The following is a 25,376-nucleotide window of genomic DNA, read 5'->3' as shown; positions in this document are numbered from 1 at the left end:
CCATTTCCATTTCAGAAAGCCTCACGCCTCACAAGCTAAGTGTTACTCGCATATTACTGAGGATGACGACAAGGCTCCCAACAGCTCAGGAAGGGAGTTTCAAGTCATGAACCACGGGACTCCTAAAGTGAGGCCGCCGACCCCAGCTTTAAGTATCGCCGCCCCCTTCCCGAAAGCTTCCCGATTAGAGACTTCTGAAGCTCTTCAGCGCACACCAGCTCGGGTTTGGTGAGCCACAGCAGGCTCCAGCCCCCAGATTTCCGGGGACTGGCAGACGAGCTGCTTTTACTTTGGGGGAAACCTAGGTCCTTCTGTGCTCCGGGGCCGGGGGCTCTCCCACTCACCCGGGGCAGACGACAGGCCGGCACAACTCTGCATCTTCTTCAAGCTCTCCAGCAGCGGGCTGCTGCACGGGGCTGGGAGGGTGGCTGGGGAGGCGGCGGTCCCAGCAGCGGGCAGGGTACACGTCAGAGAAGGCTGAGTGGCAGGGGGCTTCTCGGCGACAGAGCTCGAGGCGGTTTCTAAGCAAGGAAGAAAGATCGTGTTGGGTAATTCTCTCCGGGAGTACACCAGAGAACACGGGGCGCTCGGGATCCACTTATCTGGAAATGCCTCCCCAACGCCAGTGCCCACGGTTCCCGCTAACACCGAGGACCCAAATGGATTTCTCAGATGAGAAGGATCCAACTAAAACCCCAGGAAACGACTCCTTTCCAGAGCGTGGAGCTGGTCGGTCTTCCTTACCGGTCCCGTCTGCCAGGGCCTTGTTAAACCACTGCAGCGAAGCTCTCTTTTCCAGATCGAGGTCTTCGGCAGTGATGGAGTAGCCAAGCTGGGGAGGGGGTGGCTGCCAGGGAGGAAGACGAGAGGCCCGTCAGTCAGAGAAGCTGGAGGAGGCCTGTGTTCAGCTTCCCAAGAACTGGGGAGCGCTGTGCTGGGGCGGACGGGTGTGGCCGGACAGAGCCCTACCAGCGTCAGCCGGGCCCCTCGCCGCGACGGCAGCAACTGGACCCTCCGCCTGCGCCGCCCGGAGCTGCCAGGTGTGGGCGGGGAGCTGCACGAGGTCTGCGCCTTCCACGTGCTTGTATCTGCAGCTAAAGAAACAACACGGGCTTGTCTTCTTCCTCTTCCCTTCCAGAAACGGCTAGGTTTGTCTATCCACCCGGCTTCCCACCCTCTCTTCACTGGGTACCTCTGAAAGGTCGCATCTTCCGTGCTTGGGGCCCTGGGTAGTGTGTGCAAGATTATTTCTGACTGGAGGGCATAAAGAGGGATCTGCCCCAAACGCAGGCAGACGAGTGCGTACTACCGGCCCGCCCGCAGATTCCGGCACCTCGGCTGACCGCCAGCCCCAGTGACGCCGGGCCGCGACGTCGATCTGCCCGCGCCACAGACTACAAACCTCTGACCGGACAGGCCCCACACGCAGCGACGCTCGGCGCGTGTTCTCGGAGCCTCTAGAAACACGCCCACCGCAAGTCGCTCTCGTGCGCTTATCCACCTACCCTTTTCTCCCGGGGCCTCCTTGTCTGTTGCCAACGGGGTTGAAGAACTGGAGCGATGAGAAAGCTCGTCTTCTCTGCGGGTGGAAGAGGCACAGGTGTGCTTAGAAACACCTCCTGACTCGGGCTCCGGTGCCGGTGAAGCGTCTGCCTTCGGCTCGGGTCACGATCCCGGGGTCCTGGGATCGAGCCCCGCATCGGGCTCCCTGCTCCGCGGGGAGCCTGCTTCTCCCTCTGCCCCCCAACCCCGGCTTGTGGTCTCTCACTGCTTCTAATAAATCTTTAAAAAGAAAAAAAAAGAAAGAAAGAAAAGAAAAAGAAAAAGAAAGTCCTCCCGACAGAGTACTGGGTAACTTCTTACACCCTCCTAACTACCAACTGGCCAAAGTCCAGACCATCATGATTTAAGATCAAAGTATGCCAAGACAAAAAATTTAAGAAATCAAAAGAAAATTCCTACAAAACGAAGGGAAGGCAGTTCACGGATGCCATGGAGAAACCTTTGTCTTACAGCAAGCACAACACAATAACCTTCAAAACCTTACTTTCAACCTGCCAATCCCTGCGAGCTGTCACACATCTGACCCCAAGAGCAGCGTTCTAGTCGACTTTCGGTGCCTAGAGGGTCAGCCGGAGTCTAGAACGTGAGCTCTCCTGCCCCTGACGTAACTCACTCTGCTCCCTGCACACCCCGGCTGCTCCAGCTGCAGAATGAGGAAGAGAGCCAGAGACTCTAGGGTCAGCATGAAGACTGTAAGAGAGGAGAGTAGTTCAGGCAGGTACTTTCCCTGTCCTTCTAGATGGCGATTTCTTTGACTCTCCAAATCACAGCTGCAGGAAGCCTAAGAGCCAAGCACGTGTCCTTCCTTTCCTGCCCTTTTGTGAATCTGCAGGCAAGTCAGGACTCATTACCTTATTTTCTTTGCTGGCCTCTCGGGGGTCTGGGAGCGGGACGAGGCGGGGCTGGAGAACGGCGACGAGCTGGGGCCACTCCTCTTCCAAAGCTGAAAGGCAGAAAGCAGAGACACAACTGAGTCTACAGGACAATATAACTCTCTGTTCTGTTCATCACTGCTATCAAGTCTCCTTTTCAGTAACTTTAACATTTCTTTATGGGGCGACTGGCTGCCTCAGGCAGTAGAGCGTGTGACTCTTAATCTTGGGGTTGTGGGTTTAAGCCCCATGTTGGGTGTAGAGATTACTTAAAACAAAATCTTAAAAAAAACACAGGCGCCTGGGTGGCTCAGTCGTTAAGCCTCTGCCTTCAGCTCAGGTCACGATCTCAGGGTCCTGGGATCGAGCCCCGCATCGGGCCCCCTGCTCTGTGGGGAGCCTGCTTCTCCCTCTCTCTCTGCTGCTCCGCCTGCTCGTGCTCCCTCTCTGTCAACTAAATAAATAAAAATTCTTAAAAAAAACAAAACAAAACGATTTCTTTGTGAAGGAAGGCCCCTGAAGGAAAGTCAATTGCCAGTATTAACTATGGGGGTGGGGGGGGCAATAATCTGAACAAGTAAGGGAAAGTGAAATAATAAATGTACAAGGAGCAAATGTATACATTGCATACATTAAAAAGTGGAATGTCACACTCAGTCATGGTTTAGAGCCATGATGCTTACAAGTTTACACTGCCTTACAGAAATGATAAAATTAAGAAACTTTTCCAACCCTTCCCCCCAAAAACCCTATCACAGCAAAGATAAGCCAGTAAACTGATTTAGTCCTTTCATTAAATTTTCAGTTTTACTTCAACTTTTTTTAAAATGTGCTACCATGATTCATGACTTTTGCAGCATCTCTGGTATTTACTGTTAAATAATAATTACCCAGACACCTGTCTTTTCCACCAGGCAGTCCCGATGACAAAGACGGTCTATTCTCCCCTCGCCTCCTGCGAAGCAGGCTTGCAGCAAAGTGACCGACGAGAGCCGGCACTCTGCACACAGCTGCATTCAGTCTTCAGCCGAATTACAACAATCCTAGCACTGCAGACCTTTTTCTCACTGAGAAGCTTCTAGTGATTTCTTAACTCCGTAACAGTTATGTAAAGGGCAGCTGGGTGGCTCAGTCTGCTGAGTGTCCAACTCTCGGTTTTGGCTCAGGTCATGACTCCAGGGTTGTGAGATGGAGACCTGTGCTCTGTGGGAAGTCTGCCTGAGAGTCTCGCCTTCTCTGCCCCCCCCCCACTGGCACGTGTGCTCTACAATAAATAAATCTTAAAAAAAAGAGAGAAAAGCTCTCTGTATAAAAGCACTGCCCTGTAGCAAGAGACCCCACTGTACACCACTGGAATTTCCAACCGTACCAACAGTTCCACAAAACAGACATAAAACCTATGTGGGCAGGAAATAAAAACATCCCCAAGCAAAACAAAAACCAGAAAATTAAAAGGCAAACAATTTCAATAAGAGTTAATATCTGTTACATGTAAACATGGGAGTCCTGCAACTCCACTTAAATATAATGAACATATCTAATGAAAAGTAAGATAAAGATATAAATCATAAAAAGAAATAGTCAATCCGTGTATCTAGCAATCAGTTTAGTTCTGCATTGTAATTCAATTTTTAATTAGCTGACTTCTCACTTCAGAGAGGCACTAGACCTTCACACTTGACAAAGAATGCAAAGATGAGCTAAGCGCTCCATCACCAAGGGACTGACAATGTGGAAAGGAGATGGGCGAGTACACAAACTGACCGTGAACAACCGAAAGGTAGCAGAGGTCTCTACACAGGAGCCTCAGGAGAGAGATGACACAGCGCTGGTTAGAAGAATCGGTAAAGGAGGGAGGTGACATCTAAGAGCCTTTCACGACGTCACAAAAAGCACCTGCAGAGACAAGCCGCACAGGCTTGCAATGGGACGGACACGTCATCCCACAGCGGGAACAGAACAAGGAAGGGAAGGCACCAGGAGGTATTAGGTGCTCCAAGAAGGTGGTAAATGTCCTAGTCTGGCTGACAGATCATACAAAGGACTAACTGGGCACGAGGTCAGAGAGGAAAGCTGGGGTTTGAAGCACTGAAGGCAAGGGTAAATATTCCTACTTTGGAAAATGACAAGTCTCCTAAGACATGGATATATCAAGGCCATGCACAAAGAGGTCAGAGGACACTTTACTTCTTCTAGAATTGGTCCCCGTCTAACATGTGTAATGATTTTATAATTTCAAAGCTAGAGTTTCTAGTTCGGGCAGCTGTAGATTTGGCTACTTCCTAGCGTTCCCTTGGAAAAATACAGTTAGTCAAAGATCTCGACTGCCACCTGCACCAAATTTAAGGGCTGTCACCGATACTGACTAAATCCCTACCTCAGGACGTTTGTTTTGTCTTTTTTTCTCCAAGAGAAGCTTCAACATAAAGAACTTTCACATTACTTTAATCTCCTCTTCCTAATACCGACTTCTGAGAATTTAGCGTATGTGCAAATACCGCACGGGAGCAGGGGGCCGGTAGCTACTGGGACCACCAGACGGCGCTTACTGTTCGCGGCTGCACTTCCGGCAGGAGGTCACAGGCTCCACCCTGGAGTGAGGGCGCTGATCACAAACTCGGACTCTCTTGCAGGCAACGGCTATGTTGTTCTAGAGCAACACTCCCACCAGGGACAGGCAGCAAATGCTGGAGAAGATGCGGCCCCCATGTGTGAAGGTACGGCGGTGCTGGGGAAGAGCTACCAGGCCGGTGAGACTTCGTGGAGACAAGAGGAGGAGCCAAGGGGTGAGCCCCCCCCCCCCATTTAGGGCTCCTTTTTCTCTCTCGGTGACTGCCAATTCCCAAAGGAAAAGCTGCAGTTGGGAGACTGAGAAAAGCTTTTATCAGTCTCACGGGGTTGGAAAGACAAAAATGAATTCAGGGCTTTCCGAAGTACAGGGTCCCTAATATGACCTAAAGCTTTTGGTTGAGATCCTCAAGGCTCCGTACGGGAAGAGAGGGGAAATCAGAAATAAACCAGCCCTCACAAGACCTGACAACTCAGAATCATGTCAAGTCTGCCCAGACGGAAGTCATCTGTCCCTATCCTAGCTACTGCCAGAGGTAAAATAAAAAAGTAAAACCTCTCTGGAGGAAGATACCATCATTCAGAGATTCAAGTTATTGTTACTTTTTTTTTCAATGTCTGACAGAGAAATACAGCAACAAAAATCAAGTATATAAGAAAGTAATATTTAACCAATACCCCAGAGGAAAAAAGCAGACATCAGAAACAGACCACAGAAGATTCAAATATTGGAGTTATTGAACAAGACTTCAAAAGAACTATTATAAAAATTTAAGTGACAATATGGAGAATCCTGGCAGACAAATGGTAACTATAAGAAAGAGAACAACAGTGATTTAAGAATGCACTGTATGGGCTAAAATAGCACATAACTAAAGAAAATCAGTAGACTAGACAACGGAAGAACTGGGGGAGGGGGGAGACAAATGTTGGGAAACACAGACAGACAAACAAGACAGACATGGGACAAAAGGAAAAGGTCTAACATGTGTCTTCAAACACCGAGACAGGGGAGAAAACAGGGCAGAACAACATCTGAAGAGAAAATGGTTGAGGTGTTTCAAAACCGTCAAAAGACCTCAAGCCACGTGACAAACTCCAAGGAACATAAACCATAAGTGAGCACTTCATGAAATTTCTTCTCAAGTGAAGTTGAAACATTTACCAAAACTGAACATGTGCTGGGCCACAGAGCAAATCTACTTCAAGGATTGATAGGAGCACATCCTGTGAGCTAGTGGAATTTAGTTAAAAACCAGTAACAGAAAGATAACTAGACAACTGTTTTGAAATTAAGCAATGTATTTCTAAGCACAGAAATCAAAGAACTCAAAACGGAAATCAGAAAGTATCTGAACTGAATGAAAATGAAAAATACTTCTACTTCAAGACTGTGGTAAGCACCTAAGGTTTACAGGAAATGTACAACCTTTGATATATATATATATATAGTATATATATATATTAGAAAAGGGAAAAGGCTGAAAAAAACCCAGTGACCTAAGAATCTGGATTAAAGAATTACAGGGACACCTAGGTGACTCAGTTGGTGAACTGTCTGCTTTCACCTCAAGTCATGGTCCCAGGGTCCTGGCATCAAGCCCCGCCTCAGGCTCCATGCTCAGCGGGGAGCCTGCTTCTCCTTCTGCCTGCTCACTGCTCCCCCTGCTTGTGCTCTCTTTCTCTTTCTGACAAATAAATAAAATCTTAAAAAAAAAAAAGAAAGAAAGAAAGAAATCCCAGCAAGTGGAACATGAAAAAAAAGAAAGGGCGCCTGAGGGGCTCAGTTGGTTAAGCATCCAACTCTTGCTCTCAGCTCAGGTCTCGAGTTCAAGCCCCACGGCTCCAAGCTGGGCATGGAGCCTACTTAAAAAAAAGAAAAAAAAGGTCTCTTGCTGCAGCAACGCGAGTGGGAGCACCAGGCGCCGGGCTCAGAGTGGAACTCCACGGATCGCTTTAAGAAAATGGCAGACAAGCCGGACATGGGGGAAATCGCCGGCTTCGATAAGGCCAAGCTGAAGAAAACAGAGACGCAGAAGAACACCCTGCTGACCAAAGAGACCACTGAGCAGAAGCGGAGTGAAATTTCCTAAGATCCTAGAGGATTCCCCACCCCCGTCATCTTTGAGACACCCCAGTCGTGATGTGGAGGAAGAAGAGCCACCTGCAAGATGGACATGAGTGACAGGCTGCACTGTGAACCCGGGCACTCTGTGCCGACACCACCGGCCTGCGTGTCTCTGAGGGGACCCCCCCCCAATCAGACTGCCAAATTCTCCGGTTTGCCCTGGGATATTATAGCAAATTATTTGTACGTTTAATGAAAATAAAACACACCTCATGCCATGGCAAAAAAAAAAAAAAGGAAATCGTATCTAGAAGGGCAGAAATTAAATAGAACAACACGTAATAGAGTGACTCCTAAAATTGGTTATTTGAGGATACAACCCTGAAAAAGGAACTTCCTTAATCCAATAGAGTATTTACCAAAAAAACTGTATCAGGGTGCCTGAGTGGTACAGTCAGTTAAGTGGCTGACTCCTGGTTTTGTGATCTCAGGGTCGTGGGATCGAGCCCTATGTTGAGCTCCACGCTCAGCTCGGAGTCTGCTTGAGACTCTCTCCCCCACCCATGCATTCTCTCCAAATTAAATAAATAAATCTTTAAAAAAACCAAAAAAACCCTCACAACAACCCTATATCAAACAGCATATGTAACAGGAAATGTGGAGAGCACTCCCTTTGAGATCAAGAAAATAAGGATGTTTGCTGTCACTTCTATTCAACATTGTACTTCAGGTCTTAACCAAATACAGTAAGGCATAAAAACTATAAAGGAAAGAGGGAAAAAAGCTGTCATTGTAGACAACATGATGTACACACAAAAATCCTAAAGAATATACAGATGATTATGGAATTTAGCAAATTTTCTAAATATGATAATCAGTTGTATTTGTATATATCAGCAACAGATTATACACCATTTACAACAGCATCAAAAAATATACCTAGGAATAAGTTTAATATGTAAAACCACTACACAGGGCAGTTAGAAATGATGTAAATAAGTGAAAGATATACCATGTTCATGGATTGGAAGATTCAACACTGTAAAAATGTAATCTCTCTCCAAAATAACTGGTAGATTAAAGGCAGTCTTAATATCTCACAAGTGTCCATTCTTTCTTTTAGTGGAAATTGACGAGCTGATTCTAAACTTACAGAGAAATGCAAAGGGTCAAGATCCAAGACAATTCTGAAGAGGAATAAGAGAAATAAGAAGTTGGATGACTTATTCTACTACATATCAAAACTAAAAGACTGTGTGGCACAGTGTAGGAAAAAAAGACAGGTACAGGGCAAAAAAACAGACAATGGAACAGAACAGAATCTAGAAATGGAGCCACATATATACACTTAAATTATAACTAAGGCAGTGCCACAGAACAAAGGAAAGGGATGGTCCAACCTTTCAATTAATGTTGCTTACTAAGTCAAGTGGTATTTTGATTGCTACTTCACACCGTATACAAAAATCAACTTCAGGTGGATTATAGATCCAAATGTGAAAAGAAAAAGAATAAAGCTTCTAGAAGATAGCATATCATCATCATGACTTTAGGTAGACAAAGAGTTCCTAAACAGCACACACAATACACTAACCGTAAGTGTAAAGTGAAGAAAATGAAGTGGTGAGACACAGAGTAGGATAGTGATTTGTTGCAACACGTACAATTTAGAGAAAGCTTGTATCTAGAATATATAAAGAATTTCTATAAATCAGTAACAAAAAGACAAACAACTTAATAGAAAAGGGCCAAGAAACTTGAATAGGCACTTCATAAAAAAGGAAGTACAAACGGCTAATGAACAGTTCATACCTCTATTTCATTAGCAATCAGCAATTACAATACAACCACAAATTACAACCACAATGGAATTTGGTTACCACAACGGGTAATTAAAGAGACTGGCAACATCAAGTGTTAGGATGTATAACCACAGGAACAAAATCTCACTGCAGTGGTCAAGAGTATTAACTGAAATGTAACTTTAAAAAATGGTCCAGGGGCACCTGGGTGGCTCAGTCGTTAAGCGTCTGCCTTCAGCTCAGGTCATGATCCCAGGGTCCTGGGATCGAGCCCCACATCAGGCTCCCTACTCTGCAGGAAGCCTACTTCTCACTCTCCCACTCCCCCTGCTTGTGTTCTCGCTCTCTCTGTCAAATAAAATCTTTAAAAAAAAAAAGGTCCAACAACATCTACTACAACTGAGCACTTCACATACTTTATATATGTGCACCAAAAGACTTAATACCAACATTACGCATAATAGCTCTAAACTGGAAACCCAATGTCCAACAGCAGGAGAAAAAACGTAATTATGGTATATTCGTGTAAAGAAAATGAATTTCATGAAAGACTTGCTGCTACATGTAACAACCTGGATGCATCTCACAAGGAAAATAGTGAAAGAAGCCAAACACAAAAGAAAGCATATCCTGGTCTTCATTTATATAAAGTTTAAAAATAGGGAAAACTATAAGGTGCTAATACTCAAGAAGGAAGGAGGAGGTATGAGAGGGGCTTCTGGGTGTTGAAAATGATTTATTACTTGACTGGTTACATGAAGCTGTACACTTAAGGTACTTTTCTACATTATTAAAAAAATTAAATATAGATTTGACACAGAATACTATGCAATATATGATTTAAAAAGAGACAAAAAAGCACATACGTGATGATCTCATTTGTGTAACACAGACCAAAAATTCTCTGCATTATCTGTGTTCACACACCTAGTACGAATGTTAACAACAGGTACCTAATGGGACGGAGACTGGGACAGCCAGGACAGGGGAATCTTATTTTACTTAACAGTTACCTATACTTAAAAACTTTTTGAAACCAGGAAAGTTACTACATGCAGCATGTCATACATTCCAACAAGCAGAGTACACAGTAGAAAGTTTTCCTTCTACCTCAACAGTTATTCCTGGTTTCTAATAAAATCTATCAAAAGTATTCTATGCACAAATAACAAAGAACACTATACACACAATTCTGCACCTTGCTTTTGTTCTGTATTTTTGAATTCCCATCAGTGCCTCTTAAGCTACCTTATTCTTTTTGATAGCTACATAGTATTGCAACTTATGGAAATATTGTTACTTAACCAGCCCCCCCCCCCCAGAAGGTACCTTTACATTGTTTCCAAGCTTCTGCTATTAAAATGCTACAATCAACATCCTTCTATATGCTTCTGAGTATATGTATAGAATTAATTCCTAAAAACAAACCTGCTGGATCAAAGGGCACATGCATCTCTAATACTGATAATTACTGCCACACTGCTCTCCAGAGAACTGTATGAATGGACACTCCCATCAGCAATGCATGAGAAGCCTGTTCTTACAAATACTTTTATGGTTTTTATTTTACATTTGTATCTTTAGTTCATTTGGAATATATTTCTCTAATATATGAAAATCGGCCCAAACTCACTCTTAAGAGACACAAATATGGGGTGCCTGGGTGGCTCAGTGGCTTAAGCATCCGACTCTTTTTATTTCAGCTCTGGTCGTGGGATCCAGCCCTGCGTCATGCTCTGTGCTTCGCGTGGATTCTCTCCCTCCCTCTGCTTCCCCACCCCCCGACATGCACATGCTCTCCAAATAAAATCTTAAAAAAGCGACACACACATACACACACACTGTTCCTCACCTAACTGGTAAAAACCCAAAGCTATGACAACCTAATCTATTGGCGTGACTATGGAGAAGTCGTCACTCATATAATGCTAATGGGAATGCTAATGGTACATCCTCTAAGGAGGGGAATTTAAAAATATCTAGTGAAACTACATGCATCTAACTGTTGGCCTGGGAAATCAGTATTCCAGGCCATCTATCCGAGAAGTGTAATGGCCAGAGAGTGAAATGACATTGTGAGTTAAAGCGTTACCTGCAGTACCACCTGTCACAGCAGAAAACTGAGCTCAATGTTCATCAACAGAGCACAAGAGTAACTGCACTTACTGTAGGAGGAAAGATGAAGCAAGGCTCAAACTTGTACATATTACTGCCTCACGTGTTAGAAGGTGGGGTTTACAGATAGACATGGATTTGCATATAGTTTTAAGAAAAAAAAAGACAGTGGAAGAATAGCCAAAAAGTAATAAAAATAGGAAGGGAACAATGTGGAGCAGAAAGAGGTTGAAATTGTGAACTTCTCTGAGTGTATTTTGTTTTCTCATATGTTCTCTGGAACAATTTTTATTTTATTTATATTTATTTACATTTATGTTTACTTACATTATTTTTATTTTTAATTTTTTAAAAGTAGGCTCCATGCCCAGCGTGGAGCCCAAAGCGGGGCTTGAACTCACAACCCTCAGATCAAGATCCGAGCTGAGATAGAGAGTCAACTGAGCCACCCAGGCACGCCAGAACAATTTTTTTTTTTTTTAATTTTACTTTTAAGTAATCTTTACACCCATGGTGGGGCTGGAACTCACGACCCTGAGATCAAGAGTCACATAATCCACTGACCGAGTGGGACGCCTGGGTGGCTCAGTCGGTTAAGCGGCTGCCTTCGGCCCAGGTCATAATCCCAGGGTCCTGGGATCGAGTCCCACATCAGGCTCCTCAGGGAGCCTGCTTCTCCCTCTCTCTCCTTCTGCTTGTGCTGTCAAATAAATAAAATCTTTAAAAAAAAAAAAAATCCACCGACTGAAGCAGCCAGGCGCCCCTGTTCTTTGGGACAATTTAAGTATTTTATTTTACATAAATAAAAACAAACTGTATTAAAAAAAAAAAAACATTAAAATATACTGAACAAACCTTACTGTATATCAAGTTGGTGGTGTACCCAACTGAGAACACTGAATTCAGTGGTTCAGTTGGTTAAGTGTCTGACTCTTGATTTCAGCACAGGTCATGATTTTGGGGTGGTGAGATCGAGCTCCATGTCAGGCTCTGTGCACTCAGTGCAGAGTCTACTCTAGATTCTCTCTCTCCCTTTGCCCCTTCCCGTTTGTGCTTTCTCTAAAAGAAATAAAATCTTCAAACATAAAAACGTAAAATCAAAGAAATTATGTAAAAAGTTCTGTGATCCTAAATCTGAACTTGAAATATCAATATGAACTAATGACTGAGAGTTCTCTTTCTAAAGGATATGTGTAATTTTAACTCTCCTAGAATCCAGACTGTAGTCTATAAAAATCATTTCCAACTGAAAAAAAGGAAGGCTACTTGGACATATAGCCAACTTCAGTTGGAGTTGGAAATGTACAAGATGGATTTTTTTTCAAAGCTAAAAAGCAACAAAGTTATTTATCAAAAACTACTGGGATCAAAACAAAAGGATATAGGAGCCAATTTGAAAGGGCTCCCACTGGCCAAAAGTGGAAAACTTTGTGCCTCAAAAAAAGTGAAATGTCTATACAAACTCAGAAGTTCATAAAGATAATCACAACACCCAAAAACTCATAGGTCACTTCTGGAGTTGGCTCTGGCATCAGCGCCTTCTTATTACCTAGATACTCCCACAGGTAGGATATGTTCTCCTGTACAGAATTTCAGTTAATAAATGCAGAGGAAATGACAGAATTAGATTACTACCATTTTTTTTTTTTTAATTTTTTTTTTCTTAAGATTTTATTTATTTGCGAGAGAGACAATGAGAGACAGAGAACATGAGAGGGAGGAGGGTCAGAGGGAGAAGCAGACTCTCTGCTGAGCAGGGAGCCCGATGTGGGACTCGATCCCGGGACTCCAGGATCATGACCTGAGCCGAAGGCAGTTGCTTAACCAACTGAGCCACCCAGGCGCCCCTAGATTACTACCATTTTGCAATCTAATAAAACCGTGGACCTAGGCAAAGATGATAAATGGATGCTAAAATCGTCAGATGAAAAACTCATAGAAAAATGAAAATGGAAGAATCTGACTGAAACAGCTGAGCCCAGGGATCATTACCAACCTCACAAAAGGGAGGCAGCCAGTCCTCACGTGATCCTGGTGTGATGCAATCACAGGGATGTGATGTTCTGCTAAAATAACTGAACCTGAATCTAATCAAGTCTCAGGACTCAAATTCCCATTTACAGGCAACATAGGGGATCGTGTATATGTTAAAAAGATACCATGACGATGGAAACTTAATCTAGAATGTGGGAAATTCCACAGAACAAAATGATCCAGTTTTTTCAAAGGCATGAAAAAAATAGTAGTATTATAGATTTAAAGAGTCTAAGAGACCTAGGAACCAAATGTAAAGAACTGATGTTTAGTCCCTCAAACAAAGGAACTGTAGTAAGACAGTTTGGGATAACACAGGCAATCTGAACATGGAGCAGTATTAACAAATATTAAGGAATAATTATTGCTTAAGAGGAATAATGCCAATGTGGTTATCAATGTTTATAAAAAGTTTTAAATACACTGAAGTCCCTATACGTGAAATGACAGGTTTGTAAATTTACTGTAAAACACAAGGGCAAAAACAGGGTGGGGTGGACTGATGGAACAAGACAGACAAAACGCTGGTAACTAACAAGTGAAGCTATAGGGAGGGAGGTCCATTAGATTCCCTTTCCTTTTGCGTACATTTTAAATTTGACATAATAGAAAGATTTTAAAGAACAGGTAAGTACAGGCATACTTCGTTTTACTGCACTTTGCAAATGCTGTTGTTTTTTTTTTTTAAGATTTTATTTATTTGACAGAGAGAGACACAGCGAGAGAGGGAACACAAGCAGGGGGAGTGGGAGAGGGAGAAGCAGGCTTCCCGCTGAGCAGGGGGCCCGATGTGGGGCTCGATCCGGGGATGATGACCTGAGCCGAAGGCAGACACTTAACGACTGAGCCACCCAGGCGCCCCTGCAAATGCTGTTTTTAACAAATTGAAGGTTTGTGGCAAATCTACTTCAAGCAAGTCTATCAGTGCCATTTTCCTAACAGCATTTGCTCACTTCATGTCTCTGTCTCACATTTTGGTTAAGTATTGCAGTATTTCCAACTTTTTATTATTATTCTCTTTGTTACAATGATCTGTGATGAGGGATCTTTGATGCTACTATTGTAATTGTTTTGAGGAGCCACAAACCACGCCCTTATAAGGCGGCTGACTTAAATAAGTGTGCTCTGATTGTGCCATTAACTGGCAGTTCTCCCATCTCTCTCCCTCTTCCGGCCTCCTTATTCGCCGAGATAGTACAATATTGCAATTATACCAGGTAACGACCCTACAGCGGCCTCTTAAGTGTTCAAGTGAAAGGAGGAGTCGCACGACTCACACTTTAAATCAAAAGTTACAAATGATCAAGCTTAGTAATAAGGAAGGCAGGTCAAAAGCCGAGACATGCTGAAAGGTAGGCTTCTTGCACTCAACAGCCAAGTTGTGAATGCAAAGGAAAAGTTCTTGAAGGAAATGAAAAGTACTACCCTAATGAACACATGAATGATAAGAAAGTGAAAAGGCCTTATTGTTGACATGAAGAAAGTCTGAATGGTCTGGGTGGAAGATCAAACCAGCCATACCATTGCCTTAAGCCAAAGCCTAAACCAGGGCAAGGCCTAACTTCAATTCCAGGAAGGCTGAGAGGTGAGGAAGCTGCTGGAGACAAGTCTGGAGCTAGCAGAAGCTGACTCAGTGAGGTTTCAGGGAAGAAGTCATCTCCGTAACAAGGGGAAGCAGCAGGCGCTGATGTAGAAGCCGCAGGAGGTCATCCAGAAGATCTAGCTAAAATCATTCATGAAGGGGTCTATACCAAACAATGGAATTGCAACAGAGCCTATACTGGAAGAAGATGCCATCTAGGACCTTCATAACTACAGAGAAGTCAGTGCCTGGCTTGAAAGCTTCAAAGGACAGGCTGACGCTCTTATTAGGGGCCAATGCGACCAGTGACTTTAAATTGAAGCCAGTACTCACCATTCTGAAAATCCTAGGGCTCTTGAGAATTATTCTCAATCTGCCTGTTGTGGTGATTATTCCTACAACTACTCAAGCTTAGGCCTTCATTTTTCATTTATGTTATTGTAAAAGCCTTCTGGATTACCTCATCTCAAAAGTTTTCTCCCCTCAAAACTCTTCCTCCTTGAACGCTTTATTTTTTTCTCACTACCATATATAGGGTACCCACTTACTGACATGCATTGTAATGGATATTTTTCAAGCACTGTCTTCAATCTTTATAATAATCCTTGGGAGATGAGAAATAGAAAGTTGAAGTGATTTACCTGCCCGAGGCCCTATAGCTACTAAGTGTCAGAGGCAAAATCTGAATCCAAGTCTGTCTGGTAGCAAAGCTTGTTCTGTCCCCTAGGCCATACTGCATCCTCTTTCTAAGAAAGAATTGCAATTTTTTCTAAAAAATAATTTTAAAATATTACAATATTTTGAAAACTTTTCACTCAATTCTCAATGACGATAGGATGAATTTTATGATCCAGTGCAATCTGGACTGAATCTACCTTTTCAATCAAATTAATATCATTTATTGAATTATTCATTCTTTGTCCATTTATCTACAATACTGGCTGTTTTGTATCAGCTGTCCCCATATGTACTGGTTTACTTTCTGGGCTTTCTATTGTTCCCCGGGTCTAAGTTACCATTCAAGGGTTTGTATCTTCTGTTAGCTCAGAGGCAATCCCAGTATCTGATGGGTGGAAGGTGGTTAGTAAACACTGGCTCATCAATTAACGCTCGGAGCACCTTTCCCCCATGCCACAAGAAGAACGTACCTGAGAGAAACCTCGAGTTGAACTGTAAGAACTGGTAATGGCATTGCGGCTGGAGCTAGGGATGCCACCTGTGTACGTGCTCGTCAGGGAGCTCACAGAAGAGGTGCGAGATCTCTTATTCGAGGGGTCGTCGGAGCTTTGGGAATTGAGACCTCTCTTCAGAGAGCCAGGCCTAACAAAAAAGAAAAAGGCAGTGAGTGTGCTATTTAAGGCAACATTCTTTTAAGGCTTCATCCATGGTCACAAAATATTTCTTAAATAAACTTAATAAAAAAGGATAAAGCTCTTAATGCTATTGTTACCACTTCAGCTAAATACCTTGGGCAAGTCAGGAAGGGAAAGCCAAATATTTAAAAAATTAAACGTATGACTCCATTTGTATAATATTCTAGAAAAAACTGCACGCTAATCTACAGTGACAAAAAGCACATCAGTGGATGCCTGGGGCTGGGGGCAGGACTGGAGGGAGGCGTTACTAAGGAGCAGGGGGTAACTTTTGAAGGTGATAGTTATGTTTATTACCTTGGCTATGGCAATGGTTTAACAGGTGTATACAGGTCAGAACTTATCAGACTGTACACTTTAAAAAGGCACAGTTTATTATAATGTTAGTTACATGTCAATAAACCTACTAAAAAAACCAGAGTTAAGAGGAACCAACCAATTTTTTTAAGCTTCCAACAGAACATCTTTCCTGTAGAATAGTCACCCAACCTTTGTTACAATGTAGACAACTCACTTTCTCCCACAGTGATGAATGTCAACCATGGACTAGTTTATTCTTACACTGGATGAAAATATATTTCCTCTTTCACCTATTTCACCTATGGATCTATTTGGAGTCAAACCGAACAAATGTTAGCCTTTTCTTCATGTGACTTCCCTCTCATTTCCTTATTCCCCTTGAGATTTTTCTCCCTTGGGCTAATACTTTAAACTTTCAAAACCCACTCATGTATGGCCACCACTCTGTAACATATTACAATTGCTTCATTCGGAATGACTGTTAGGTTGTGTTTATGGTCTCTTACAGTGCAGGCCACGGAACCAAGCACAACACTACACGGACAATGTGAGCAGAACTCAGGACAGCAGGAACCTCCGCCCCCCTCCCCACGTGCTCCATTCTGGTCTTTGTTCTGCTATCAGCATAGACTGGGAGCACATTAGCTCTTTTGGCAGCCTTGTCACTCTCTTGACTCAATAAGCATGTAAGTTACCTCACGTCTTTTCACACAGATTTCCAAGACACTTTCCCTCTCATCCAACCCCTAAATGTATTTAAACTCAATTGTACAAACTTAACATTTATCTTAAATTTCATACTGTTGCACTTTAACCGTCGCACAAACCTGTTTATATACGTAGTTATTAAATATATTTACAATCTCTCTTAGCCTTACCATATTTTTATCCATATTAAGGAAAAAATATTAAAAGAAATTAGACAATAGTTATTGTGGAACATTACTCAAAATGTTCCTCTCTGATGTCAAAGACTTGAACCTGGGCTAATAAAGCAATGCAAAAAAACACAGAGGAAAATCTCTGTAGGACAACAGCTCTGACAGGGCCCTTCCCCAGCCTACCTCAGTCAGATGGATTCTCACTTACTTAGGCACAAAAGCAGCAGGGACTCCATTGGCCACCAGGGGCTCAAATGCTGAATGTCCGCTCCCACTGCTATCATGGCGCCTGTGACAAATCAAGAAACCCTCAATTAAATGAACTGACTTTTTTTCCCTAGAGCATCCTCTCATACTCCTGGAACCTTATACTGTTTCTATGGCACACAGAAATGGCTAGACAAGAAGAAGCCGCTTCAAATCCTAGAGACTCTGAAGGGCAGACTTAGTCTAAGACTGTCCTCTAATAACGAGGATACAAATGCTCCAAGACCTTTTGAACTTATTCAGGTGTTATGATTTGCTAACTTCTCTCCCAAGTGCTACTATCACAGTACCCGACCGTCCACAAACAAAAAACAAAAAACAAAAACATTTTAGGGGCTAACCCACACATCCCATAGTGCTCTAGAGGTTAATATGGCAAGTCTGTTAGGGAAAACTTCACATATCACACATAAGGGCCTACGCATGGTCCCATAATCACTGCTTTCTCCAAGTGTGAGAAAGATAGTACAGAATCCTCAGTTATAGGCTCACTGGGGTCAAGAAAAATTTTAACCTTGGCGAATATGAGAGACTTATCTGGATCATAAGGAAGATGATTCCCTTTCCCACCTCCCCCACTCCTTGCCACCCCTGCTTAGCCAGTTGACATCAGTTCAAATTGCTCACCTATAAATCATCTCTACTCATCATTAGATCTTCCTATGTCACATAAAAACACTTCCATTTATTAATATCTCCCTACCTAACTTTGCACTGGTAGTACCAAAGACGGCCAACTTTGTAGGATATGAACAATCTGGTCTAGGTAATGGTTACATTTAACAAGTGTGGGGTCCACTGTCTCCTCAGAGTGCTTCCTTGACCAATGTATAGAAAGAAACCCCCTTCTCATTATCTGTTATAGCATCCTGTTGTATTTTTTTTTTTTTTTACTTCTATACACATACAATCTAGAATTCCTTATTTTATTATCCAAGTCCCATGGGGACTCTGTCTTACTCATTGCTCTATCCACAGTACCTGGAGTAGGTCCAGGCACACATTAGGTGCTCAATCTGTCAAATTAAAAGATGCGTGAAATTCTTAACTGATTCTTGGAAAGCAGTTATGCATCATACCTAGTGACTTCAACCTCTGCTCTTTCCACACTTAGAGGAGACAGATTGCTTATTCCATTTTCATTAAAATATCAGAAACCAAATAATGAAATTGGTTTTACTCTCATTACTGATAAATCTACATTATTCCAGTCTTCACTTTGCTTCGCCAAGCATTTCCTCCAGCACAAATAGGACATTCGAATGGTGGTTACCCAAATAATTAAGCAACACAAGCTACTGAAGGGAAGATTTTTAGCATTCCCTCTAAAAAAAATAAAATTTAGCACATTTGTATCAAAAGTATGAGGCTAACATGGCTAACAGCTGTCAGCTTATCTCTTAATACTTGTGGAAAAGGTTAAGTTATAAAATTTAACCTGTACCTTAGGAAACTAACAGCATTAAACCCCTTGTTACCAAGCTCTTCCATGGAATGCAAAGAAGGGCACCTACTGAAGCTCAGAAACTGTGGAATTGGTCTCCGTTTCTTCTTGGGAGTGATCTGTATATCAACAAATCACAGGAGTCTGTGTGGGAGGCCTGTTTAGTACTCTGCGGGGCCTGTTACCTTCTTTTATTTTCCTGGCTATCAGAAAATATTTGGTCTTCCTCCTCCACTGTCCTTTTCTTCCTCTCCTTGAGGGCACTCAGTACAGTCTCTTTTGCACATGGGTCTGGAGCATTACTTGATGGTGAGGACAGTGTTGAGTTGATTGTCTGCTCTGGTCTGTAATGAAAAACAAGATTCTGGCATTAAGATATGTTAATAACCATGCATATAGCACGGACTTCAGTCACTGGAAATCAGAAGCTATCTAATAAGCAAAAGTATACACTGATAGAAACTGCCCTTAGAATTAAAGCTACCGTCTAAGGCCAAAACAAAAAATGCTGTTCAAGGACTAGAGTTAGGGATTTCTCATTCAAATAAGAACTTCTTCCCTTTTTTGCTTTATAGTTCTTTTGTCAGAGGAACGGCTGTGGAAGAATAAGTGGAAATAAACAGGAAAGTTTATTCTGCCAGCAGTAATACTCACATTGGCGAACGAGTCCATTTACTATCCGGAGGAGCAATCCTCACTGTCACTGGGCTGCACACCATTTTGGAATTACGAGGAGACAGCACAGCCTTCTTGTGATAACCATTCCAGCACACTGTAGGAAGTACGCCCAGAAGGGAATACTGGGCCTGCTGGATTGGATATCGTCTTCGAGGTGTTATCACAAACCGGTGTGATAAACTCCCACAATCCCTAGGGAGAATGGGAAACACATTATAGAACCAAAGAAGCCTGAAGGAATGGCAGAAATGTAAATTACTAAAGAATCACGTGGGTTCAGTTATCTTCCAGAGAGCTTAAACTGCTTTAAAAAAAAAAAAGGTTTTATTTATTTATTTAGAGAGAGAAAGCTAGCACACGCGGGGGAGGGGCAGAAGACTAGGGAGAGAAAAATCTCAAGCAGACTACACCCTGAGCATGCAGAGCCTGATGCGGGACTTCCTCTCACAACCTTGAGATCACGACTGGAGCCGAAACCGAGTCGCAGGCTCAACTGACTGAGCCACCCAGGCGCCCCTTAAACTGCTTTTTGAGCCACAAAAAAACCCACAGCATTTTTATGGCAACGTTCCCCCATTCCATCTAAGGATGGAAAGTGGCAGCTGCTTAGCAGCTGTCCCTACAATGGACTTCAAAAACTTTGAGAGGGAAATTGAAAACCCTGCCCACACAAGTAAAACTGCGATGGAAGAAAAGTGCGCGTTAGGACATGCAAGGAGGAACTTTTAAAAAATTCTTAAATCTTTTCAATCTTTTATGCTGAGTCATAAGTAATAAACATCCAAAGTCAAACATTTTTGACACCTAAGTTCATCTTTCAACTGAATGTACTTATTGATAATCTAGTATTTTCACCAAAGTTTTGTATTCTCTTGTAATGCTCAGCTATTGGGACTAAATGGAAAAGCCTCTTTAATTTGATCACCTTTATCAATCAAGTTTTATATCAAAAGAAGGGTCTCCTGGGAACACCTCTTTGAGCTCGGCTAACTGACCTAATTGCTCTTATTGGTCCAAAGGAAAAATACAACAAAATATACTATATTATCTACTCTAGAAAGGTCAAGATACTTTCACCATAAGTAGGGATATTTTAGTAACTTATCAAGTATTTTTCTAAACGCGGTTTTAAAAACTGTAAAGAAGGGAACAGCTCTGGCATCACATCTCATTCCAAAGGCTCAAGGAAGGCAGGGGACGACTGACACACACCAAGGTGTTTCAAGAAGACAAAGCGACACGGAATCCACTTTTGACTTAATGAAAAAGAAAATCAGATTTAAAAAGTCAGGCTCTCCATTCAAAGCCAGTCGACAGGAGGGGGTGGGAAAGATGAGCAGATCTTACCGGAGGGAAGGCCTCCTAGAGGATCGGAGAAGAGGAGTGGGGAGAGAGGGGTAAATGTGGTGCACACGATGGGCCGAGGGCGCGGGCGGCGCGGCGCGGGCGGGAGTGCGGCGGCGGCCAGGCCTCTCCAGCAGGTCCCTGGCCTCCGGGGCGGGGGCAGGCTGCGGGGGGCCGGGCTTGCCCAGGTAACTGCCCATGAGGAGCAGTTCGGCGGGGTCCGGTCCTTCGAGCAGGGACCTCGGCTCTAGGAGATTTCCGTTCACCGCCGACTTGGCTGGAGGCGAGGCGTGCAGGGTTCGCTGACGCCGCGCGTTCCTAACGAGCGAGGAGAGGGCGCGCGAACCGCGGGGCTCGCGGCTCAGTCCCCACCAGGCCGCGGTGGCCCCCACGGCCAGCCAGGCCAGCGCCGCCGCCGCCGGCACCAGGTACAGCACGAGGCCGAACAGCGACAGGCCGAGGAGCGCCGCCCCGGCAGGGCCGCCGCAGCCCCCGCCCCGGCTCCGGCCGTCCCTGCCGCTCGCTATCGGCCTCCGCCGCTCGCCTCCGCCAGCCGCCGCAGCCGCCGGAGACATCGCGGCTCCGCGCCGCGGAGAAGACTTAAATATCCCAGCGTGCACCGCGCCGCGCGCCGCGTCACCGCGCGCTGGCTGCGTCACTGCGCAGGCGACTCGTACGCGCGACTGCTGCGGGCAACGCCGCTGCTGCCTGGCAACGCGCTAGACCCGACCCCACTCTGCAAATGCGGCCCCCAGAAACAGCGAGGTCGTCTTCTCGAGGCTTCCTCGCGTACACCGCGCGGCACCCATCCCGAGGTGACCCGATAGAAGAGTCGCGTTAAAAATAAAAGCTCCGGAAAGCGACCACTCAAGTAATGCTTGATCCATGTTGTTTTGTAGAGGGCTGAACTCCCCGGAAGAGGTTGTTACCGGGCACGTTTTTCACGATTGCTACCAAAGGTGGTGAGTTTTTCAGGTGCCCTCTTTCTGCCAAAGGGGGTTTACGTGCACAGCAACAGTGAAAAGCCAGACCAGCCCAAAACAACCACTCTTGTTAAATGTGGATCTAATTCTTTTTTTTTTAAATTAAAGATTCTGTTTATTTATTTGACAGAGAGATAGCGAGAGCAGGAACACAAACGGGGGAGTGGGAGAGGGAGAAGCAGGTTTCCCGCAGAGCAGGGAGCCCGATGTGGGGCTCAATCCCAGGACTCTGGGACCACGACCCGAGCCGAAGGCAGACACCCAATGACTGAGCCACCCAGGCGCCCCTAAATGTGGATCTAATTCTAATAAATTCCCGATCAAGCAGTCTAATAGTCTAATATATTGCGGATCAAACCTGAAGCTGCAAGCTAAGTTTGATTTCCTGCCGTACAAATTGGTTAAGTGAAACAGTTATCTACCAAATTTCACATCATGGTTCAGAATCGGGTAGATTTTGAGGATTTGTGATCAATTTACCTATGTTAAATTTGATGGTCTGGGAAAATGGATTAATGGTTGGCGAGGGCTGGGGAGTGTGTTGGGGGTCGGAAATGGAGAATGACTGCTAAAGGGTAGGGTTTTCTTTTTGAGGGGGGACAAAAAAGTTTTAAAATTAGATTATGGTGGTGGTTGCACAACCCTGTGAATTCTACGGTATGTGAATTATAGCTTAATAAAAGCATTAAAAAAAAAAAGCCTTGGTGGTCTGCCAATTCAGATTTTGATCTAGCTCAGCTTCCTTGGCCATTCATTCACTCCACTACTGATAGACATGAAAGGGAAAAAGACAGGGTCTCTGATTTCTAGAAGCCTTCTGTTTAGTGGATAAGAAAGATGTGTAAGTAGAAAGCTTTGATTCATTGTGGCCAGCATGATAACAGAGGCACAAAAAAGAGAGGGAATGATAAGGGGGAAGACAGACTGGGAGGTGTTTCTTGAGGAGACAAGAACTGGGTTCAAGGCAGATGCAGGAGCACTGTGCAGAAGCACAGAGATGGAAAGGAGTATGGCTGGAAATTGGGAGGTCTGAGGGAGTAGAGAGGTTAGAATGATAGGCAGGGCTCAGTAAAGAGGTCTCTGGAGCAACCTCAAGAGATGAGAAAGGCAGTCAGTTCTCCCCAACCCACTGCGAGGGTAATTCTGCTTCTGTTTGATTTCACCAAAGACTTCATTTGAAAAGAAAAGGGGATGGGCTGTTTTACTTAGGAAGAAATCTCAGCAGCAGCAGTGGAAGAGTGGGACAAGAGCCCAGCTGCAGCGAGTTAAACTATGGATGGAAGACCAGGAAGTGGAGGCACAGTGAGTGCAGATTTCCCATTCACGGAATCTGGATAAGGAAGAACAAAGTATCTAGCGCAGCAAGGGTCCTTAAATTATCATACATTACTGGTATTTACAGGAGGAGCCAGACGTAAAAGCCATCAGTGTACACATGCCGTAAGACAAAGATTACTTGGGAATTAATGTACATAGAGAGGTCTGAGACTTGAGCCCCACGGCACTCCCGTGTTTAGGGGTCGAAGAAATAAACACACAAACCTGCAAATCATTTAGTAAAATATAAATATGACTACATTAAGATTTAACACTTCTGTAGGGGGGGGAAGACAACACAGGTGCTAAAAGACAAGCTAAGACTGAGAAGAAACAACTAACTCATACAAAAAAACCTCATAAAGGGGCGCCTGGGTGGTTCAGTTGGTTAAGCGACTGCCTTCGGCTCAGGTCATGATCCCAGGGTCCTGGGATCGAGTCCCACATCGGGCTCCCAGCTCAGCGGGAAGCCTGCTTCTCCCTCTCCCACTCCCCCTGCTTGTGTTCCTGCTCTCACTGTCTCTGTCTCTGTCAAATAAATAAATAAATAAAATCTTTAAAAAACACACACACACAAAAAAAACCCTCATATAACTCATATTTAAAAACCATGTAACTAGAATTTATAAGGAACTCCTAAGAATCAGCACAAAAAGACTCAACTGTAAAAAAAGGACAAGTGATATAAAAATGTAATTTATTGAATAGGAAACCCAAGTGACCAATAATAAATAAATACATATTTACATGTATATCTGTATATACCTCACTAGTAATCTAGGAAGGCTCTACTGAAGTAACAAGAAACCATTGTGCATTCCTTTGCATAAGCAGAAAAAATTTAATAGTTCAACAAGATCACATTTTGGCAAGGATGTGGAACAAATGGAATGGACATGTTGTTTGTGGATACGTAAAACTAATTTGGAAAGCAATTTGGCAATATAAGACTGAAGAAATAGGTACCTTATAACCTTGCAATTCCATTTCTGCATACAAAGACAGTCATTGCAGCATCATTTGTATTACTGACAATTTGAACACACCTAAATGTCTAATGTCTACCAACCCAAGAATGGAGGAATAGTGGTATAATTCATATAATAAAATATTATAAAAGCAGCTGAAAATTAACCACCTTTCCAGCCATAATTAAGGGATTCCAGGCTAGTCCTCCCACCATGAACAGGTATAAAAATGGACAAAACTTATGAAGCAACTACTTTCAGACAAAGAACAATAGGAAGGGCAAGACTGATCCCTGAGAGGAAACTCATGAAGTAAGCCCCTAAAATCACCGAGTTCCTCTAAGTGGGGACAATTTCCCAAGTGTAGTGCAGACAGCTAGAGTATGAGCAGAGTGGGGAGATCTGAGGAGGCAAAAATAGACTTCAAGACAGCTGAAACTGCTGGAAACCACTGGGCAGAGCAACAGAAAGGAGGGTGTCATGCAGACAGGGAATTCCAGAAGTCTATGTGTGAGTCCCCTAAAAATCCGTGGCTGAAACTGGCATGATGATTAATTTTATGTCTCAACTTGACTGAGCCTCAGAGTGCCCAGGTACTTGGTTAAAGATTATTTTGAGGTTAGTCTATGAGAGTATTTCTGGATGAGATTAACATTTGAATTGGTAGACTAAGTAAAGAAGATTGATCTTCCACAGTGGGTAGGCCTCAGCAAATCTGTTGAAGGCCTGAATAGAACAAAAGGCCTGGGTAAGAATTCTCTCTGCCTGGCTTTTAGCTGGGACATTTGTCTTCTCGCTTCTGCTTTCAGACTTGAACTTGGAACTCACACTATTGGCTCTTTTGCTTCTTAGGCCTTTGGCCTTGGACAAAACTATACCATTGGCTCTCCTGGGTCTCCAGCTTGTCGACTACAGATCTTAGGACTTCTCAGCCTCCATACTGCATGAACCAATTCCTGATAATAAGTGTGTGTGTGTGTATCCATCCTATTGGCTCTGTTTCTCTGGAGAACTCTAAATAATACAGCCAGGCGGTATATGCACAGAGAGACTCCCTGAGGCTTACTAGAAAGCAAAGTACTAAATGGGTTAAGATTAGAACAGAGATATTAAAGTTAGGGCAATCCTGGGGTAAGAGCATTGCCAGGGGAGTTCTGGTCTTACCAAAGTGGAGAGATCTCATAAGTGCATCTTTAACATCCTTGGAATACAGTTGA

General features: G+C 43.8%; 2 protein-coding genes across 5 annotated transcripts in view; one reads left to right on the top strand and one right to left on the bottom strand.

The window, feature by feature from the left end:
• LOC117999481 (nuclear envelope pore membrane protein POM 121C-like) overlaps positions 1-25,376 on the bottom strand; it is a 65,964-nt gene that overhangs the window by 6,266 nt on the left and 34,322 nt on the right. For 2 of the 4 annotated variants that reach the window (XM_034988624.1, XM_034988625.1), the window contains exons 1-10: positions 20,895-23,541; positions 19,524-19,739; positions 19,055-19,213; positions 17,367-17,447; positions 15,753-15,924; positions 2,415-2,506; positions 1,506-1,579; positions 970-1,094; positions 745-847; positions 345-521 (exon numbers count right to left, since the gene is read on the bottom strand). In XM_034988624.1, coding sequence (XP_034844515.1) covers positions 345-521; positions 745-847; positions 970-1,094; positions 1,506-1,579; positions 2,415-2,506; positions 15,753-15,924; positions 17,367-17,447; positions 19,055-19,213; positions 19,524-19,739; positions 20,895-21,466 — 1,771 coding nt within the window. In that variant the 5' untranslated portion in view covers positions 21,467-23,541. Of the gene's footprint in view, positions 1-344; positions 522-744; positions 848-969; positions 1,095-1,505; positions 1,580-2,414; positions 2,507-15,752; positions 15,925-17,366; positions 17,448-19,054; positions 19,214-19,523; positions 19,740-20,894; positions 23,542-25,376 lie in introns of those variants that run through there. The other 2 variants (XM_034988627.1, XM_034988626.1) reach the window with 1 other exon arrangement.
• Positions 6,865-7,342, top strand: LOC117999485 (thymosin beta-10-like). Its single transcript, XM_034988635.1, has one exon. The coding sequence runs from the start codon at positions 6,968-6,970 to the stop codon at positions 7,094-7,096; it is 129 nt and encodes a 42-aa protein (XP_034844526.1). The 5' UTR covers positions 6,865-6,967; the 3' UTR covers positions 7,097-7,342.

This window comes from Mirounga leonina, unplaced genomic scaffold (genome assembly GCF_011800145.1).
Source record: "Mirounga leonina isolate KUSES-001 unplaced genomic scaffold, KU_Mleo_1.0 Mir_454, whole genome shotgun sequence".
Classification (NCBI taxonomy): domain Eukaryota; kingdom Metazoa; phylum Chordata; class Mammalia; order Carnivora; family Phocidae; genus Mirounga; species Mirounga leonina.
The sequence above is the reverse complement of the archived record's forward strand: the minus strand, read 5'-3'. Positions and strand labels throughout refer to the sequence as shown.